The following is a 15,174-nucleotide window of genomic DNA, read 5'->3' as shown; positions in this document are numbered from 1 at the left end:
GAATAACGTTTTAAGCTAGATTTTTTGAAAAACCCCTTTTTTTCTGATTACCACTTATGTATATTAATCTCTAACATAGCTAAAACACTCAAACTTGCTAAATTATGTACCCTTTAACACTAAAAATACAGCTAGAAATATTCTCTGAGTGAAAGAATGTTTTACGTGACGCGTAAATTAGTTTCTACGGCAATATCCAAAGTAATTGCTTAGTGAAAAGGAAGGTCAAAAAGGAAAAATAATGGTGATAATTGGCAGGTTAAGACTAGGAAAAAACTTGAGTCCCGAGCGAGGCTAGGAATGAGTGAGAAATTTTCCTACACCTGAAAATCGATTGAGATAACATAGACATGATATAGTTGATAACTAATTTTCTTGAACTGAGTCTTATTTTTCTTAAAATTTTGTCTCACATCATAAGTGTGCTAACTCACCACACCCCTACACTATCTAGCCCTCGGGCATAGTACAGGTCTACAAGTAGGATATGTAGCAGCCGCACATACACAGCCACGCTCACCTGATAAAATGCTTGTTCTTGTTCGTTTTTTTTTTGTGGATGCTATTTGGCACTGTTGTAGTTCTTAGGTCCAAGAAAAGTGTAGTAGCTGCTAACGAAAAATGCGTAAAATTTTTATTGTAAAATTTCAAAGAAATATCCTTATTTACTTTCAAACGAGCACTTAATTACATCTCTCTTTAAAAGCCATATGTTTTGGACTATTTTAATTAACAAATTGTGATACTTTATTACCGGGGACGATTGCTAAAACACGACCAAAACCGTCGGGGGAGGTATTAATAGACGCGTTTTTACCTCGCTTCCAATAATTCGAATACTTTTTCTCCTTAGGCTATTGATAACAAGACAAAACGTGTCTTTTCATTTCTATTTCCACATTTTTGGACGGATTATTGCAGTCGACCTCGGTTTCAAACTGTTTTTCGCGGAGAACTTTTGAACGGGTAGAAAAACTTAGCACCCGTGTTTGTATTCTTAATACAGGAATTACTACGCGTCCTCAGATACCCCAATTCAAGATTTTGTATAATTTTCTGTAGGATCCATATAGGTGCACTACATTTTCATACTAAATTCGTTCAAAAAAATTTACCATCACAGCAACCCATATCTGATATTCCGCTCCTTTTTTTGTTTCCCTGCGTCGCTTTCCACGACAGCAACCCTCATAATTTTGACACTTCGTTCAGTGTCAAACGCAACGTTCCACGCAGGTTCCACTGAGTTCCACAATAGTTTGACACTGACCGAAGTGTCTAACGGCAGTGTGTAAGAAAGAGCAAGGAATTATTTCCTTCTCATACATATCCTACTTGTAAACCTGTACTATGCCCTCGGGTACCAAGTCACATACAGCCCTAACCCCTAGAAACCACCCCTGTCATACCGCAAGCAGGCTAATCCACTTAACCCTGGGGACAGCGTTTACTCGCATATTTTTCTTAAAATAAGTCTTATTTATCCAGATATCTCACACCACAAGTGGGCTAACCAACTTAACTGTTAACCCATCAACTCCGGTATCCTCTAACCCCTAGAAACCACCCCTACCACACCACAAGAAACATGAAAATTTCAAAACGCGATATCTCAGCGAAAAAATGATATTTGAGCAAACTCAACTCCATTTGAAAGAAGAAGAAGAGTTGTATTTAAATATGCCATCCTTTAATCTTGGTGAAAGAAAACATCTGCAAGGCTACATAATCTCAAATATGGGCAAAACGGTGTTTTTTCACTTTTAGGTTGGGATATCTCCAAAACCAGAGCTGATAGAGCAATTTTGATTCGATTCATCGCATCAAAATCCTTCGAAAATATATAGTCCGGTTTCTGGGTCTGAGATGCTGTCGGCCTGTGTTATCGATGATAACGCTAACCGCTTGTATTCTGCCGCTCCATCGTGTTTCAGATTCAGGTTTCATAGTTTTCGTTAAAGCATTTTTTAATAATTCCCATCGTAACGTTGAACGTGAGAAAAAAAGATACATATATGCTTTCAATTATTCCACAACCTGACGCAAGTGTTCCGGATATATGCATGCATTTTTTATTTATTTTTCATTCGATTCATCGCATCAAAATCCTTCGAAAATATATAGTCCGGTTTTTGGGTCTGAGATGCTGTCGGCCTGTGTTATCGATGATAACGCTAACCGCTTGTATTCTGCCGCTCCATCGTGTTTCAGATTCAGGTTTCATAGTTTTCGTTAAAGCATTTTTTAATAATTCCCATCGTAACGTTGAACGTGAGAAAAAAAGATACATATATGCTTTCAATTATTGCACAACCTGACGCAAGTGTTCCGGATATATGCATGCATTTTTTAGTATAGTAAATTTTTTCCAGAAATCAGTTACAATAAAAATACAAATTATTCAGGAAGTTCTGCTTGGCGGACCATTTGGCGCCCCCCCCCCCCCCCCCTGTGAGTAGCGCCCGGTGAAAGCTGCCCCCCTTGCCCGCCTCTCACTACGCCACTGCAACTGGAAAGTACTTTGCTACCATAAGTCCATTATGTACTGCATCAGTTATCCCCTTCTCGCCAAAACATATATACAATTTCTGTGCACATAAACTTACAGTAACAACTCTTTGTTCGATCCCAGTTTGCCCTCTTTGAATACTTGTGTTAAGGTGCGACGTAATACTTGAACTTTCGGGCACTGATCACGTATATAGAACTCATGGAAACGCTGTAATATATAAAAAAAGCCAAATTATTATGAATTTAATTAGTGGCTGCTTAGGCCGGTACAATAGAAACTCGTAATCAGCCTACAATTTTTTGCGTTCGAATTGTATTATTATGGCGTTCTCTTTCCTGAAAATAATGTTGCCTTAACGGGTTTTCACTGTATTCGCATTTAAAAAAAAATGTATTGGATTTGACAGCTTACAATTCGCATTTCCTTTCGAACCGAGTTACGAAATAAGGCCCCAGAGGTGACCTAGTTCAAAAGTTAGAATCTGAGAGTACATCATGAGGGTAAAATTTTTTCCAGAAAACGCTATTAGTAAAAACTAGAGCTTACGATTTCTTCTCGAGCACAAGCGAGATTTTCGAGACCCGAGAAATCGATAACTCGACTTCTCGCGAGATTCTCGTGTCTCGAAGTACTCGTAAATCTCGCGAGATTCTCGACATAAACTTAATTGCTCTATAGATAGTATTTATACACTTGGTTTTTTCTACTTGTGAATTTTTTTTTGGATTATATTGCTTTTCAATGACATTTAATTCAAAATATATTTATTATACATATAATTTTGTTCACAATATTTTATTTTTTTAACGAGCCATCGAGAATACGGCTTCTCGCGAGATTCTCGAATCTCGAAATACTCGTAGTTGTGGTTTTGTGGAAATTTTCGCTTGTGCTCCAAAAGAAATCGTAAGCTCCATATAAAACAGCCAATGAATCGATTAAATTGAATGTCGAGAAGCTCGCGAGTATTACGAGTATTTCGTGATTCGAGAATCTCGCGAGAAGGCGGGACTCGCGAGAAATCTCTTTTCGAACAAGTTCGAGAAAACGTAAGCTCTAGTAAAAACCAAAAATGTATCCCAAAACACCATGGTTTTTCGCATTTTTAACGGCGCATAAATAATATAATACCAATTTCACACAGAAGCTTAATCGAATTACAATTTTGTTAAATGAAATAATTAAGTTTTCCTCTTCACACAGGGTCACTTGCTTCAATAAGCGGACAACTATCAGCAGCCCCAAAAGAATATTTCGCTTTAACAACAAATTGCTAGAATGGATAGCAGCCATGGTTGCCACACCATGTTTTCATTTGGGACCAAAATTCATCGAAAAAAAGGACCAAACCCCAAAGAAATCGACCAAATCTTTGTAGTTTTAATTGGCTTACAAACAATTCGGCAATTCACGAATGTGTCGAATTCTTTGTAAAATCTTTGATTTCAGGTTGTGGTAAAGTACAAAGTCACACACACTTTCATTCTAACAAAAAGCCTTATATAAATAATTGTTTTGACGAAAAACCTTAGAGCAAACCCGTGCCGCAAGCCAAACTAGTTCTGTTTTATTTACATAAAAATTGTGTTTTTAAACTAAATTTCTCCAGGGATCGGTTGTATCAATTTTATTATAAAATCAGACAAAAAGTAAAAAAAAAAAATGTTTCCAATAGCTGGGTGCTCCACTTTTTTTTAATTTAATTCTTTACTCTTCCGTTTACCAGTGCACCCTCACGCTTCAATTTTCCCATCTATGGCCTAGATTCTGTAAGTGCGGGTTTTGAAATGTATATAATTTCCATGTAATTTGTGTTAGAGAAAAATGTACATTTTAAAACTTACATTAATTCCTCAGATTTATTATTGAAAAATCTTAAAAGTTTGAACTGTGTAGAAATGGTCGAATTTCCATTTGACGAGGTACGAAAAATTAGTTATTATTAACAATGTTATTATTAAAGTTTCTGGGGTTCTGCTCTCCAACCGGAAATAATTTGGCACAAAGCGTTTATATCAGATCTACGTTGAGCATTTTTTAAGTTATCGCTTTCCAAAAATATTCCTTCCTTACGTCCAATAAGACATTTCTTGGGTTAAGATACTTAGTAATCTAAATTATGTACACTGACATTTTTTAAATATCCAATATTTTGATATAATTATTGCACCTAAAATTACTCATATTGATGGAATAACATCAGCAGACTAAATTTTTCTGATTGAACTCTTTAGCGCAGGTCGGAAATATATAGAAACTCTTAATTCTGTAACTGATATTGAATTTGACGGTTGTATAGCAGAAATGCTATTAAGTTCCAGACACAAAAAAGAAAATATAGCCACACCGCAATGTGAAGAACATAATAGCCTTGGTATTCCTAAAACTCATCATTTTGTTTTGTGCTGTATGAGAAAAATTTAAAATTTCCTATTACCTATCGACACATATCGCATAACTTGAACATAAAACAGTTGTAAGTGCACTTAATAGTACCTGGGCGAATGAGCTTTGCTCGGCAACTATTTTGTTCTGCATGTCATCATTAATCAAACTCTACTTTTTTTATAAGTACATATATTATATATTTTTTACTTACCAATATTTGATTTCCTTAAAAATAGATTTCAAAAACATATCAAACACTAACCGCAAAATGAACTGGAATGGAAAATCTGAAATGGGTAATTCCAGCCTATAGTATAAGGTATTGTTATGACAATTAGTGAAATCCAGAACTAATAAAAGCGTGTTACATTGTGATAGCAAGAAAAGGAGGTTTTAAATGTTCTTAATTATACCATCAAAATTTAACACGCTTTTTATTAGAACAATTAGGACTGTGATATAAACTGTAAGATTTAATAATTTACGTGTAAAGTTTTAAAGTTAAAAATATATAATTATGTTCAATATGGAATTTTTTTGTCGCAGACGAAGAAGCCTAATTATCGTTAAAGGTTACAATGAACTTATAAAGTCTTATATTTCTTAAAAATCGCTTAGGTATGTACATCTGTTCACTATATATTTCTTATCTTATACAGCGCATTATTTGGAGATTACGAATGGGATAAGATTATTGTTCAGCCCCATTCATGAAAGGTATGAAGTCTTCGGCACAGCCGAAGACAGTCCCATCCTTACTTGTTTTTTGTTGTTTTTGATTGTCATTTGTTGCATAGACAATAAAATCCGACCCATCAAGCAAAACTTACTAGATTTTTGACTCAATTAGGCATTTATGTAAAAAAAATTACTAATTATTTCACTAACCCTCTGTGTGAAATCGGTATAAAACTGATATTGGATCTTAATTCCAGGCTGCAAAGACCTTTTCAAAATTCTAGGCTAATCAGAGAGTTTGAAAATTGCAGACCTCTATTATAAAAAGTGTATAAGAGTAGATAAGTATCTATACCTGATCACAAATGTTGTATGTAATAACCTCTACAATAAACAGGATCACTGCTCCTGGATTCCCATAAAGCTCCCAGGATTTTATCATACCATCGCAAATGCCAGACAAGGCGTTATTATCGGGCATCTATAAAATACATAAACATGTAAGCATAAAGACAATATAGCTTGCTACAGCGTTAAAAAATTTCCATTTACTCACGTTCTTAATTTTATCGGCATGGCCCAGCTCACGCATTACAAAGCTATACAATACAAATAAATAAATTTAATTTATTAGAAGCCTCGAATAATGTAAGAAATAACTAATGAAACTACAGTTACATATGCATAAAAGGCGAAAAAGCAGGCAAGTAAATTTAAAAGCTCATTTTGATTGCTATTAAGTCTACAACAAACTTACAAAGAAAAAAGAAATAGTATGTATGGAGGGTAAAAAAGAAAAAGTCTAATGAAATAAAGAATTTATAACAAAATATTTCGGCAATTTAACAGACCTCCTATTCACCGTATGTGCTATGCTTGAATACAATTTTATATTAGAAGAAAGTCAAATCTTAAAGTTTTACATGTATACGACACTCTTGTGAATTGCTCAATCATATATCTTCGGTCCCATGGAACACAAGCTCGGTTGATTATTCGTCGAAACTAGAACCAGGCCCGTGTTACGTTTTTACGTTTTACGAACAGTGACTGAAAACCATTTTCACTCTACTTACAACTATGCAACTGTGATACTATTTTTAACAAGTAAGGAAGTCTAAGTTCGGGTGAAACCGAACATTACATGTACACTTGAAATGCTGTTGTTTTGTTTTGTGTGCTTTAGAGTTACAAATGGTTCTATTCTGAACTAATTTTTCTTGGAGTTATGGCTCCTGAAACATAGAAAATTGCTTAGTCATAAAAGGGGCGGTGCCACGCCCATTTTTTAAATTTTGAAGTTTTTCCTATTTTTTTGTTATAAATCCACTTGGGAAATGAAATATCATTGATATAAAGCTCTTTTTTGCAAAGATATAGCTTATTTTATTCGTCCACGACCCTTTTAAAAATCTTTTATATAAAAGTGGGCGTGGTCCTTAACCGATTTCGTTAATTTTACTTCAAAGCATTCCTTATAGTAAAGGAAACCTCTCTGCCGAATTTTGTTACGATAGGTTTAACGATTTTTGATTTAAGATTAATAATATTTGTAAAATTGATTTTATCGCAAGTGGGCGGTGACACGCCCATTTAAAAAATTTTTTTCACATTTTTATCAAGAGTCTCAATGTCAGTCCACACGTCAAATTTCAACATTCTAGGTGTATTATTTACTAAATAATCAGGTTTTTTGTGTTTTCCAAAATGTTATATATATAAAAAGTGGGCGTTGTTATCATCCGATTTCGCTCATTTTCAATACCAATCTATTCTGGGTCCAGATAAGCTAGTATACCAAATTTGGTGAAGATATCTCAACATTTACTCAAGTTATCGTGTTAACGGACAGACGGACGGACGGACATGGCTCAATCAAATTTTTTTTCGATACTGATGATTTTAATATATGGAAGTCTATATCTATCTCGATTCCTTTATACCTGTACAACCAACCGTTATCCAATCAAAGTTATAATACCCTGTGTACAAGTACAGCGGGTATAAAAATTATAATAACTTATGGATCTAACGAGTACTATTTGTCGCTAGATCATAAATGCCACAATTTCAGAGCTATTGTGATTTATAAAATTAGTTTCGATCACGGATCGTAAAACGTAATACGGGCCGAATTAATTGTTTGCGTGGCACGCGTTGGTGCTTCGGTGGGCAGTCTAACACATTTGGTTTGTTTTGGTGGAAAGATTTACGTTGTTGTTGTTGTTGTAGCGATAAAATCACTCTCCGGATGTTGTAGAGAGTATTATCGATGTTGATGGTTCGTTGCCGGATATAGATCCGGTAACAAACACTCTTAAGGTACAGGCCCGACCAAATCGGGAACGATACAATATGACACATTCAACCTTCTAGGCCATCGCGCCCGCACCCCGTAGTTTCATGAGGAATTTGGCGTCGCCAGTGCCTCGGCTGCTAAATAAACAGGATTTGCCTAGGTGAAGTTGACAATTTTGTTGGAGAGGCCATAAGTTACGCTGGCAACCCCTGAAAAGGTTGCGATACACACCTTCTTGAATCATTTGGGTATTTAAGTCGCCACTTGCGACAGGCATACTTGCCGTGGGTTTATTCTAAGCCCGCTAACCCGCTGAGGATGCGAAATATTGACATATTTTTCCGTAAAATACTACCGCATTTGGTTTCATCTCGTGGAAAAATAGCATATCTCAAATGTGTTAATCTCCACGACTAAACTCCAACAGCCCATGCTAATCTTGAATGGGAATAACGAATTAAGTTTTGCACTTACAATAGTAATGTTTGTTAGAACCGTGCTAGTTCTCTTTGGAACAGACGATATGGCGAGTCAGAAAACAAAATACCTAATTTTTGGTATGTTTTATGAGGCATTTTCAAATTGGTTCAGTTCAAGTAAATCTGAAGTGTGTAGGTATTTAACATCAGTTGTCAAAAATCTAATTAATGTTTGCGTATCACAACCGCAGAATATGAAGAATAGAAGTAAATATTTTCAAAATGTTACATTAGATTTTTACAAATAACATTTTCTTCTTAGACCCAGTTTTTCAGTACGAGTTTAGACAACAGCTAAAGTTGATCTCGTATTCTTGATCTTTTGATCCATCCATAGTTGCCCCTCTGAACCATATTGTAATAAATAATATTAGACCAGACAATGACAAAGAGTCGTCCGTATAAAATCTCCGAAGCGTTTGAAGCTTCTTTATTTTTAAAAGTTTGCGTAAAAATGATACATCGGTCGCCTACTTGTTTGAAAAGTTTAGTGATCAGATGTTCTTCTGTCCTCATTGTTTTTAAGTCGGGATATTTGCATTTCCACCTCCCCACAGTTCGAGGTTCGTCCTTGTACCTAGGCCATGTCAATACCAAAACACTTTGGCGCTAAAGGAGTAAGCTACCTGACGCACGTTTTCAAGCCTGGAAAACCGGGTAACGAAGGTGAATCATAACGACCGGTATCAGTCCGTTCGCCAGTAATGAAGACAACCTTCCTGCTTCGTCAGTTTACTGCGAATCTTCGCCTAGCCACTCATCAGCATGGTTTCCTCAAAATGCATAGAACTGCCAGCGCTGTCAAAAAATGTTGACATAGTCAACCACGGCACTCTACTCCAAGATATAGAAGGTTCACCTTATGGACAGCAAATTATCTGAACCTATCCGACCAAATCCACGGCCCCTCTGTTTTGCGACGTGGAATATTGGACGCTCACGTCGATGGCGTTGCACTACCGATTGTCTGTCATCCAAAGATCGAAGTTGTATCTAAAGTACAAAGCCGCAACAAAATCCTTAAGTCGCTTGCCAGTAGCGCTTGGGGAAAAGATGAAGAAACGTTGCTAGCCACGTAAAAAGCAATTGGCCAGCCGCTCAACAGCAAGTCCAAACTACGGTGATACAATCTTACCACACGCTTCCTCATATATGGAGAGGAGAAATGAATTGCCAGTCATAGAAGACAGTGCTAAAATAATTTTTTACACTAAGAATTTTTCAATTACTTTTGCAATTCCTTTGAGGAATGGGAAATTATTAATTACTTTTGGCATTCCTTGTAATGTAATTGGAAAATTTTCAATTACATTTGCAATTCCTTTCGAAAGTACTGGGGCAGAAATTACATTTGAGCAAAGTATTTGTTTTCAATTACAAACAAAAAATTGTTTGTACTCGATCCTCAAAAAAACGAAATTACATTCGGTATTTTTTTTGAGGAATTGAAATGTAATCAATTCCTTTGCTGCGGATGAAAGGAATTGATTACTTTCCATAAGTACATGTAATGGGGAATTGACGGTAGTTGAATACCTAACGTAATCATTACTACCCAGCTCTGTCAGTTGAGCCTGCGTGAATACTTATGTATAGTCGTTGCTCTGCCCTAGCTTTGGTCTATCTGCATAACTTTTAAGCATATTTTACCTCTTACTCTCCTTCTATCCCCTTTTCCTTATCTTTTATTCACTCTTCCCTCTGCTTTCTCATTTTCTGCGTCTCTTTCTCCCTCTCCGTCTTTTCCTAAACTTATTTTCCGCTCCATCTATCATATCTCTCTATCTTCGTCTAACTCCATCTCATTCCTTTCTCTTCTCTCTAGTTCTTCTCCATCTCAGTGCCACTCCCAGTCCTAGTCCAAGTCAAAGTCCCAGTCGGCCGATGCTTCATTTCCTGAAAAAAGTGTGATATATTCTAATCGAGGCAAAGGGCTACCTATATGTATGCCCAACTTCAGGCAAATCGAACCGTGAATATAATTTTTTCGAATAGATCGGTCCTGGTCCACTTCCCGAAAATAAACTTCACAAGAACGCTATCCCATCTTTCAAGCTGGATCAAACTGCATCCAGACTTCGATAGACTTCCGATAAAAAAGGGAAATAATCGAGTTTAAGGGCCTGGCAAAGTCATAAACATATTCCTCGCGTTCCAATGAACAGTGATCCAGATACCGATAAAAATTTAACGTGCAATTGCAACAATGTGAACCATATGTATCAATTTGTTGTTGCATTTGCATGTTAAATTTTTATAGGTATCTGGTTCACTGTTCATTGGAACGCAAGGATTTTTACTTAACCATATCTATTGGCATCAGCGTCTTAACCTAAATAATGTGATAATTTCATAAAAAAGAAGAAAATGCAAATAATTACCAACAAATGGCAAAAACAGTAAGTCTCCTATTCAAAACGTGTCCAAAACAACATATAAAATATCCAAAAAGTTAATGAATTCATCAACTCAAGTATGGGTTATGAATATGGCGAAAAACCAAACACCAATCGGTTGACTATGGTTTGGTTATGGCGAAAGCGTTATAGTAGTCGGGCTGGGTACCGGAACGTACCGGATCTGCATCCAGCGAAGGACCATCAACATCGATAACACTCCCCAAGACCTTCGGGCAGTGTCCTTATCGCTACAACAACAACCATTGACCAATTACATTGATCTTCATAAGCTTGGTTGGATCAGCTGTTTTATATGGCAAGTTCGCGAAGTTTTTCGGCGTAGTTTGCGACATAGTTTGGAATCATGAACCAAAGAGCAGAATGGAAATATCACCGAATGAGATTGTTCGGCTTCTTCTTGAATAGCCGAGCGAGCAACTTCAATTCGTAAATATTTTTAAATTCCTTTTTATTTTATTTTGTTTCAATTGTGCGGTATAACTGTCACACTGTTCGTTCTTAAAACTGCCGTATTCTACGTTCGAATTCGGATCGGATTAAGTGCATAAATAAATATTAAGATTTTCTGGTCTAAGCCACTTTGGAAATACCCATCAAAATACTGACGACTAGTATTTTTTCTTTGTTTTAGACTATTTAAAAAATATTATTTTCTCTTCTAAACAGGCTTATAATACTCCTTTTTTGTTATGAAAAAATCCACAGTTAAATATGAGCTTTTGAAATTATAACACTTTTTGTTTTTTTGAATATAACTTAATTACAACAAGCTCAGTTTAATAGGTATGCTCTGAAGTTCATCCCGTTCATCCAGTATCTGAGAATTAGTTTTATAATTTCGAAACCCAAAATTTGGTTGAAATTTGTTACAAAATCGCTCTTTATCAGCTGATATAAACTTCATTGAAGATATGGTAGTTTTCAAACAATTTTTGAAATGGGATAGAGCGGTTTTCAATCGTTTACTAGGAAAGGTTGAGCTGGCCGTTCCGCAAGGACCTTTCATATACTGAATGTGTCCACAGTGTTATAAAATATATATAAAACTATAATGAGTGGTTCCGTGCAAAAGCAAAAGTATTTATAATTTTTTTCTGTCAACTTTTAATTTTGTTCTTTTACAACCAATTTTTGTATCTTCAGAATATACCTGTTAATACTTACAAGCAAAATAGGTATATATATGGAATATATATATATGTATATTAGGGTGGGTTGATTTGTATGGACGAAAGTTAACCGATATCGCGCCATCGATTTTTCCATAGGATTTGGGCTCAGGAAAAAAAGTTCCACTACGCATACCCAAAAAAATAATTTTCGAGCCTGCGAAATTTAATTTTTTTGACTTTTTTCGACTTTGATTTTTAAGGTTTTTTTTTGATCTGCTAAACAAATTATCATATATACCCTGTCCGACCCAAAAATGTCCGCTAAAAGCGTTGGCGATAACAGTTTTTTGAAAAAATAAAATATTTCACAATCAAATGAAAATTTTTTTGTTCATGAAAAAACCTTAAAAATCAAAGTCGAAAAAAGGTAAAAAAAAAAATGAAATTTCGCAGGCTCGAAAATTATTTTTTTGGGTATGCGTAGTGGAATTTTTTTCCTGAGCCCAAATCCTATCGATAAATCGATGGCGCGATATCGGTTAATGAATCGACCCAGTCTAATGTATATATTTATATAATAATAATAAATATATGCAGACATAAGAGGAGAAAAAAGGAGAAAAGAAAAATGGGGAAAAGAGGACGAAGTAATGGTTCGATGTTACATATATATTACAAAAAATACCTCTGTAGAGGCATCATGTGTGTGGAGATACCACCGAAACTAGAGGCAATCGTGTTGATTTCAACTTGCTTAATTGAATTGTCTTCGAATGTGTGAGCCAAATAGTCGGAACGTAATAAACCGAGCGAATAAGCCTGAAATTTAATACACATACAAAAAAAAGGATTCTTTTAAATATTTATTTAGTGTAGCATTAGTCATATGTATGTAGTTAACAATTCAAAAAATATTATGACCTTTGACAGAGTTGTTGTAATGATGGTGAATAGTGCAGACCTCTATTAATAACAACTACAACAATTTAACTGTGTTATGCTAACCACTCTAATTACACTGGATCACAAATTCCAATTTTTTTTCTGCACCAGAGACGCTATTACAAATGTAAAATCACCCCCTGATTCCGAAAATCAAGGTTATTTTTAATTCTATGGTAACGTTTTTGAGATATTTACGAATTACCGTTTTTTTTTTTAAAAACAAAAAAAAAAAAATTGGGTCCACTTAATCATATATGTATATTTCAAGAACGAATTGAGCAATTCCAAAACGGTTTGAAGCTTTTGAAAGGTAATCAAATTTGCTATAAATTGTTTTTTTTTTTTTTTTGTAGCAATATAAAAAAATTTGTACTTTGCGAGGAAGGATCTAGAAAACTTGTTAGTTTTTTGCAGATTTTTTTTCTCTCTAAGCTCTGTTTGATTACAAAAAAATAGCTTTCATTCAACAAAATCGATGGACTAATACGAAAGTTATAAGCATTCAAATAAATATATCCATTTAATAGTTAAGTACCCTACTGGTACATATGTGTTAGTATTCGTATATCAGTTAGTTAGGAAGTAGATTTTCGAAGGGTTATTAGGTACAGTGTCGTTTTTTCAAACCCAGGTACATTTCAAGCAAGAGCATATTTTTAAGGCAGGTAGTGTTTTCTTTGTAGAACTAAGGAACCTTTTTGTCTAGGTAGGCTTGAATTTGTACTTGATCCAAGTAAAAGAATAGTACATACGCCTTGTTCCTTCATAACATCTGCAAGGCTCGCCGGATACTGTTCAGTTATATATGATTAAAAGGGCGCGAGAGTTTGAGTGTACAAATGATCCAGATATTTTCTGTTTCATCTGCCGTCAATTTATCGTTAAAAGGATGCGACGTGTGTTTTCAAATACTTTGAAAGTTACATACTATGTATAAGTTTTTTGGTATTGAGCCTAAAACAATGAAAAACCATGGACACCGAATACTGTGTGCACCACATGTCGAATCGAATTGATTTTTTCGGAAACCGGAACAAAAAGGTGCGTTGTTAAAATTAGGAACTTGCTCCCTTTTAATGCATAGCTGACTAATTTCTGAAACTATCTATTTAGGCGAACTTTTGAAATTTATTACACCAATGAAGTGGAGGGAGCCAACTTGCCATTCAACGGACTATTATTTGTACTACAAAAGTACTTGGGGTCGGAAAGTCAAGAAAAGTAACCTATGCGAGCGTATCTAAAGTGTCATTACCAGAACTAAATTCAAATTTAATTTTAGTTCCGGCTCCAGTTTCATTGTCAACGGCAATATCTGGTTACGCGGCATCATGTTGTACACAAAAACTTTGTCAAGGCTTTGCACAAAGACGGCGAAGCTTTTCATCATTTGAAGACAATCTTTCGAGAGATTTCAGAAGCAAAAATAAAGGAAGGGATTTTTGTGGGACCGCAGATAAGGAAAATGATGTACAATAACCATTTCACAGAACCATTTTCATATCTAAGACCGGTTTCTCAGTTAACTTTAAAACCTATCTGCCCGATAAACAAAAAATTTCTATGAAATTTTTTAAATTTACATGAGAATATATAGCCCTAAATCTGAATTCATCGTCCAAAGATTCCGAAAAAAGTTCCGAAGAAACAAGAACGAGAAAAATGTAAACAAAAAATTAATTGAAAGATAAATCCAGCCTAAGAAAATTATAATATAATGTGTCACTTATGTATTTATCTAGAATACTTTTTTATTTTCTTTCAGGAGTAAATATGTCTTTAAAAATTGATTTTCTACACTCTCATTTAAATTTTTTTCCGCAAAATCTTGGCGACGAGCATGGCGAAAGGTTTCACCAGCAAACGAAAATGATTGAAAATCGGTATCAAGGATTCTGGGATGTCGCTATGATGCGTGACTACTGTTGGTTTTTCATAAAAGAAACCGATCCTAATCTAAACAAGACACATAACTTTTTCAATTATAAAATAAGATCATAGAGTTAACACAGAATCATATGTACATATGCTATTATTTGTAGGGTACTTAAGTTTTACTATATAAACAGAGCTTAGAGAGAAAAAAATCTGCAAAAAAATAAAAAGTTTTCGAGATCCTTCCTCGCAAAGTACAAATTTTTAAATATTTTTACAAAAAAAAAATTGAAAAAAACCGTAATGATTGTTCGTTATCTTTGAATCTGCAGGGCCTAGCAAAAAGTGTTGTATGCACAGTTTATAGCAAATTTTATTACCTTTTAACAGCTTCAAACTGTTTTGCTCAATTCGTTCTTGAGATATATATCAGTAAGTGGACTCAATTTTTTTTTTTTCTTTTTTT

At 34.9% G+C, this 15,174-nt stretch overlaps 1 protein-coding gene across 8 annotated transcripts in view; it reads right to left on the bottom strand.

Moving 5' to 3' along the window:
- The window catches only part of LOC137250811 (glutathione synthetase-like), a 117,223-nt gene that overhangs the window by 16,091 nt on the left and 85,958 nt on the right, over positions 1-15,174 (bottom strand). For 7 of the 8 annotated variants that reach the window (XM_067784362.1, XM_067784361.1, XM_067784359.1 and 4 more), the window contains 3 exons: positions 6,135-6,177; positions 5,934-6,059; positions 2,607-2,719 (listed from right to left, as the gene is read on the bottom strand). In XM_067784362.1, the coding sequence (XP_067640463.1) occupies positions 2,607-2,719; positions 5,934-6,059; positions 6,135-6,177 (282 nt within the window). Of the gene's footprint in view, positions 1-2,606; positions 2,720-5,933; positions 6,060-6,134; positions 6,178-12,573; positions 12,708-15,174 lie in introns of all 8 variants that reach the window. The other variant, XM_067784358.1, reaches the window with a different exon arrangement.

The sequence above is a fragment of the Eurosta solidaginis genome, chromosome 4, assembly GCF_040869045.1.
Source record: "Eurosta solidaginis isolate ZX-2024a chromosome 4, ASM4086904v1, whole genome shotgun sequence".
NCBI lineage: Eukaryota > Metazoa > Arthropoda > Insecta > Diptera > Tephritidae > Eurosta > Eurosta solidaginis.
The sequence above is the reverse complement of the archived record's forward strand: the minus strand, read 5'-3'. Positions and strand labels throughout refer to the sequence as shown.